The sequence below is a fragment of the Phaseolus vulgaris genome, chromosome 1, assembly GCF_000499845.2.
Source record: "Phaseolus vulgaris cultivar G19833 chromosome 1, P. vulgaris v2.0, whole genome shotgun sequence".
Taxonomy (NCBI): domain Eukaryota; kingdom Viridiplantae; phylum Streptophyta; class Magnoliopsida; order Fabales; family Fabaceae; genus Phaseolus; species Phaseolus vulgaris.
Window position 1 is genome coordinate 50,404,326 of NC_023759.2, and position 7,086 is coordinate 50,411,411.

Consider the following 7,086-nt stretch of genomic DNA (forward strand, 5'->3'; position numbering starts at 1 on the left):
CTCGATGTAATTAATGCAAAATAATGACCAATAATAACGTACCTTATTATTAAAATTTGTAATTATTTATATAATTATTATGAAATTTTTGTTATTGAACCTAATTAATAATATATTATCAGAGTACTTAATCACTTTCACTGCTCCTCTATTAATCTTTGATTAGACTTAATTATTTTTATCGTGTTGGTCGACTATAGTCAAATGTTGGTGTTTGTAAGTCTTCCGACCCTGTACAGATCTAAACATTGAAAAAAAAAATAAAAAAAAAAATATCTCCATAAAAAATAAACTGAAAAAATAATTTTCTATAATTTTTATAATAAAACCCTTAAATAAAAGAAAAAATTGTTGTTAAGTTGAAAAAGTGAGTTATGTAACATGTAGGTTACGAGACACTAGAAAGTTGCGGCTCCCGTGAGACACGATTATTCGGATCCAATCATCTGCCACTTCTTTTAAGGCACCTTCTCTTTAATCATCTTTTGTCTTTTTCGTTTTACCATTGGATTTGGTGAAAGATCTCATAATCGATGTACGTGAACGAATCAGGGAATGTTTTTCATTTTCATTCTCATTTTTAACCAATTTTTTTACTCTTTCATAAAAAAAAAAATCCCATCTCTTAATTAATTATGAGAGGTTTTAAAGATTAAAATAGTTACCAAAAACACAACATAATCTATTACTATATTATGACATGTACGTGAAGAAATATAAAATAGTGATATTTTACACTCCACTCAAGCACTCTCTACCTTTATTTTTATTTTTTCTCTCTCTCTCTCTCTACACTTCATGACATTTCTCTTTCACATGAAACAAAAGCACGTAGAAGTGAATGGGTGAGCCACAAAATGAGATGATTTTGGGAAGAGTGAAAAATAAAAGATGAAAATCACCACACATGTGTATTTCTTTATAAAATTCCAAGGAAACCAACAAAAGAGAAGCATGTATAAATATTCGTATTTATAATCATTTTTCATCTAAATAATAATAAAATCGTTGAAAACTATTAACTATTTTAATTTAGGTATAATAATATAATTTATAAAAACTAATGGTGTTAATTAGCTGATAAATTGATAGATAATTGCATTTTTAAAGTTGGAAAGTTAACATAAAATAACTAAATTAAACCAAATGAATAAACAACGAAGAAAGATAATTAACCATTATGGAGCGCAGCATAGTAGCAAAGCAAGTCATAGTAAAACTATACTGATAATTGATTATCTAATTGCACAAAATTACAACGTATAGAAATAATTTATTATAATTTTTTTTTTCACTATATTTTTTGTTTTATTTCCTTTCAGTCGAACACGTCAATTTATTTTAGTTGTCCGTTTTTCCCCTTATCAACTTTCCTCCTTTTATTTTTTATTCTTGCTAATGTTTGATTTAAAGAAAATAAACAGAGAAAAAGGTTAAGAAAATAAATAAGGAAATGAAATAAATGTTTATTTGATTGATAGAGTAAAAATAAATAAAAAAATTTCTAAGCTAATTATATAGTTTTAAATTATTGGGGAGTTGAGGTTAATGATAATTTAAATACACATTTCTTTCTTAATGTACCGATTTCTTTCTTAATCTACCGATATGTCTTTTAAGGACAGAATCGCGATGGAACACCAACCTCACACTTGATGTAAGAACACTAATCCAATTTGTGAAAATCATAAACTCTTTTCCTTAATCCTCGTTGGAGTTATTATTGAACTAATATATAATTTCAAATCGTTAAGAATAAATATTTAATAGAAAAGTAAATTGAAGAATATTTTTTTTTACCATTAAAATGAATTACCTCTGTGTCCCCACCTGACTTCTGTGTACCAAAGTGGGTAAAGCAGACAAAAAATGGGTGGAAATGCAGTTGTTGTTGTAACAAAGAGCAGACACATTTGAGTTGGTGCTATGTTAATAGGTTCAGGTGAGTCACGGACCAAATATACTTCCTCCTCGTACAGATAAAGACACAGTTTACTCAGTACTTCAAGCCCAACAATAATAATAACACTTCTCAAACAAATAAATACCCTTTCTTTTTCAAACAAACAAATTAATTACGTGTTTAATGGAAAAGGAGAAGACAAAAAGTTAAGGAGAGGAAAAAACAGAGAATTATGTAAGAATAAAGTCAAAAATCAAAATTAGCATTTGATACTAAACCTACCAAAGCCATGTCTTTCACACAAGTTTTATCCTATTCAGGCATAATAATGAGAATTGCCCCAAGCCACACATCCTTTCCACATTATAGGATCTTTATATTCAATGTTCTTATTAAGTATTTTTAATCTATTTTCAAAAACCAAAATATATTTATTAATCTATCTTATAAACTCACTTCTTTATTGTTAAAAGAAAATACGAGATAGAGCTGATTGTAGTCTAAGCACTATTATATAAACAATAAAAGTAAAACTTTAATTTTTTTTTATTTGTTCTTTTATCAATAGGATCCGAACCACCCACCAACACCATCACACCCAAAACCCAAAATAGATTACTAAGACTAATCAATGTGAAATACTAACTAATACATTTTTAATCTAATCTAATAATAAATGAATCATAACAATCATATAAATAGACACAATAAACAAATACTAAATATATCGAATGTAAATAGACACAATAAACAAATATTAAATATATCAAATGTTTATCTAATTTAATAATAAATGACTCATAACAATCATATAAATAGACACAATAAGTAAATATTAAATATATCGAATGTTGGATATTTAAATCTTATTTGAGCGTCGAAGTCCATTTTACAGATATGAATTTGGAATTCACGAAAACAAAGTAAAAACACAAAAATGCTTCTGTGAATTTTTTTAAGCGCAATACGGACCCATAATGAAATTGTTTGGTTTGCATAAAATTTATGAAAAATTCTCCCAGAATTGTTTTTTCCTGAAATTCCACCCAATAGTCTCCACTGAATTTGAAACAAAACGCAACAAATTTTAGGTCAAACAGATGAGTATTCACCCACGAAAAAAATCAAACAGTTTCACACAACCCTGACAGTAACGAATAAAAAATTTGTTTGGTTTGCAATAACCCTGATATGAATTTGGAATTCACGAAAACAAAGTAAAAATACAAAAATGCTTCTGTGAATTTTTTTAAGCGCAATACGGACCCATAATGAAATTGTTTGGTTTGCATAAAATTTCTGAAAAATTCTCCCAGAATTGTTTTTTCCTGAAATTCCACCCAATAGTCTCCACTGAATTTGAAACAAAACGCAACAAATTTTAGGTCAAACAGATGAGTATTCACCCACGAAAAAAATCAAACAGTTTCACACAACCCTGACAGTAACACAACCCTGACAGTAACGAATAAAAAATTTATTATCAATCTTGTGGGACAAATCTGAGACTCAAACCTCAGTAATAGACCGACTGACAAAAAAAAAGAAAAAAATTACTTTCTTAATTCTAACTCCGTTTAAGAACCATTAGAAGGAAGGAAGAGTAAACTTTACGATCATGAAAGAAAGAAAATTGTTTTCTTCATTCGAACCCGTTTAAGAACCGTTTTGTTTTTAATTTTTCATCATTGTTATTGTTTTCATATGCCTTGTTAAGATATGGAATGTATTCAGTTTGGCACATTTTGAAGCACAGAATTCATATATATAATCTACTTTTTGTTTAGTTTTTCTTTTTTTTTTTTGGTTTTGTCTTTTGGTAAAAGGTTTGCACCGTTATTGTATACTTGAAATGAAATTTTTTTACAGCATGGTGTTCTTCGGGATTGAATTATTCATGTTACCTCCCACCCCACCCCATGCAGAAGCAGCATCTACAACAACACAACCCTCCAATATCAAACAAAATTTTCCATTCTTCTTCTCTTTTCCTCAGCTCCACCACTGCAACGTTGGAGCCTGTTCGTCCGAAAAGAAATTGCAGGCCTCGTCCGCGCTCAAGAAATTGTGCTCCTCCATCTTCACCACGTACTGCGTCTGATACGCTTTCTGGAACTGCAAACAGTTCATTGAGGAAGATTTCGGCGACAGCAACAGATCTTCGGTTATGGGGCTGCACTTGTTGTTCTCCTCGTTCAAGATTGCGCTCGAATCGCTGTCGGAAGAACCGTCTTTGAAGTCCACTGGGAACAGCGAAGCGCCTCCGAAACAATCGTTGTTGTTGAAACACTCGTAGTTCAACTGTTCCTCGGATTCCCAACTAGGTTCGCTCTTGCTCTGTTCCATCGTCGTTTTGTCTTCCGAATCAGGCATCATTATCTCCTCCTTCACGGAAACCCCTTCTTCCAACCTCAGTTTAAGCTCCTTTATCTGCAAACACTCTCTGTTCAGTTCAATATTCACAAACAAAAACATTCCAAAGTGACTTTCACAAAAACTAGATTAAGGGTATTCCATGAGCTTTTATTAGAAAAAAAATCAGCTAAAAATTAATTTACCACTAATAGAAAGATAAATTCTCCACACTAACTTTAACTTTTGCACATAGAAACTTCTAAATCTATTGATAGAAAAGGGTGCTTAAAAGAAACTACAATCACTAGCAAGGATTTATAACAAAGTTTGCATAAAATTCGACCAGAACCTTTGTGGGTAAATCTTGACTAAATGGGTCAACCTTGATAATGAGTGAAAAAATTCAACTGCTTTTATTTTATGGATCAAAGATAGTAAAAAAGTAAAATTCAACATGCACTTTTATTTTGTGGCTCAAAGTTAATTACCTAAAGGTGTTTTAGATAGATCCAAAATCCAGTATTATTATTGCACAGTACCTGCTTCCGTAAGGCTTCGTTGTCGTGATTGAGGGTGTCGTAGTTGAGCTTGAGAGCATCGAAATTGGCTTTGAGAACACCGTAATCTCTCTCCAATTGTTTGGTTTTCCACCTTGCACGACGGTTCTGGAACCAAACTGCTACTTGTCTAGGTTGCAACCCAAGTTCTTGGGCAAGTTTGACCTTCCTCTCGGGTTCAAGCTTGTTTTCAACCTCGAAGTTCTTCTCCAAAGCCTTCACTTGATCTACACTCAGTCTGCGTTTCTTCTCAGATTGATGCCCCACTTCTTCAACACAACCTTCCTCGTCAAGTCCCTCGAGCATCATCGATTGGAACTCCCTACCATACACGTGCTGCTGGCAGTTTCTCGTACTCTGTTCCTCTGCATCATTGCAACACCCACATAAATATAACAATCATTAACAAAACCGACATAGCTAAAACAAGGATCTTGGATCTGTGTCTGAATTTAAAAGCACCTGGGGTTGGACAGATTGTTATGAGGGGAGTGGAAGAAGAATCTGAGCTGTTGCTGCTAAGTCTCTTCATGGGAACGAAACAGAGGATCTTATTAAAAGAAGAAAGAAAGTGTTTTGATCCACTTTATTGGTGGTGGTCAATGTCTTTAAGATCTCAAAAGAAAGCGGAGAAGACAAGGTTCAATTTTCACTCGAAAGGAACCATGGAAAAAGAACTATCGTGTATTAAACAGCACCAGTATTTACAATCTTGCAAGCAGCTATACAAGTACCACTTATCTCCATCAACACCCCTTTTTTCTTGCTTTCTCACCACTTCCTCTCCCTCTTTACCCATCAAATTTTTCATACAGCAAAAACAAAACCACCCAGACAATATTTCTTCTCAGAATTAAATAAAAAAACAAACAAAGATGCTATAAACTGTTTCTCCAGTGCCTCATTTCGCATGGTTAAACTACACAGAAACTGAGAGAAAGAAAGAAGAGTTGGTTCATCAAAGATGAACAGAAACAAACTACAGAGTGATGAAGAGTGAGAATGGTGAAGTGTTTTCACGAGCCGGTAGAGTTTCTGAATTGCACTCCCTTTATATAAACCCAACTGGAGATAGAATCTGACTGGGGTTAGGTGGATTGCTACTGCGGTTAGCTTTCAAATGAAAATGAACCCAAATTCAATCCAAATGCAACTTTTCATCACCGGTTGTAGCCCGTTGCGCTTCCGGTATTCTTTCGACCGTTTAGTGACGGTGATATTTCTTCAGCTTAGATCCTAATAATAACAACAATTATTAATTAATTAATACTTAATTAGTTGTAATATTTTTGCATTCCTATTCGGCTCGGCTCGGCTCAATGAGTTTAGCTGACCCAAGATTTGGGTTTCGTGAGCGTATCACGCTCCTGCCAGAAAAAATATTTAAATTATTCTGAGGGTGATATTTACTTATTAAAATTTGTTTCTCATACAATATTTTATATTTAAGAAAAAAGACATATATCACAAATCTGTGTGGTTGAAACCCTAAAAAAAATCTTATCTGAAATGTGTATAATTAGTCTTAGCTTCTTACATTCAGTATTAAAAAACTCCAATTCAATGAAATAAAATATGCATGAATGGCTAAGATCTACTCCTTGTGAATAAAATTATTATTTATTTATATTATTATTATTATTGATGTTGTTTCGAGACATAGTAGATTTTATTTTTTTCTAAGTTAACTAGTAGTATCTTACTACTAATCAATATATTTAATTTAAGCCAAAAAAAAATATTATGTTCACGTTTAAATTTGTACTAAAAAGTCCATATCAAATAAATTTTCATATTTTAAATTAAAAGTGAAAACAAATTTTTCACTAGGGTTAGAGGAACTGTCAGAATTATCCACTAGGGTTCCTATTCCAATTCATAATTGGATAAATGAACCTGGAGAATGTTAACAAACCAAGAGCAAAACCACTAGCCACAAGCAATGGCAAGGAGATTAGTTGTCTAGCTTCCACACTTTATAAATAATTCAAATGTAATTTGGAATAATTGTTTATCATATTTGGTTCATTAAAAAAATACTTTTCTACAATCCCACCTCTTTTTAATTCCTTTATATTAAAAACAAAAGAATAGACTAAAATTTATAATTTTTTGTTCAAATCTGCTGGATTAATTTTTTTATCTTATTTTTATATAAATTAGTAGTTTTAATTGTAAAAATACAGCTTAAGACATTTTACGTTAGAAATAAAATAAAAATTAAAGTTAAGTCAACCTGGTTTAATCAACTATGTTATATACTTAAACTTT

The 7,086-nt window shown here is 31.5% G+C and overlaps 1 protein-coding gene across 1 annotated transcript; it reads right to left on the reverse strand.

The window, feature by feature from the left end:
- Window positions 1-3,679: 3,679 nt before the first annotated feature.
- LOC137815177 (homeobox-leucine zipper protein ATHB-6-like) lies at window positions 3,680-5,933 on the reverse strand. Its single transcript, XM_068618248.1, has 3 exons — window positions 5,278-5,933; window positions 4,798-5,180; window positions 3,680-4,333 (listed from the first exon to the last, which is right to left on the reverse strand). Exons 1-3 carry the CDS (start codon window positions 5,345-5,347, stop codon window positions 3,896-3,898), a joined length of 891 nt encoding a protein of 296 aa, XP_068474349.1. The 5' UTR covers window positions 5,348-5,933; the 3' UTR covers window positions 3,680-3,895.
- Between the last annotated feature and the right edge of the window lie 1,153 nt (window positions 5,934-7,086).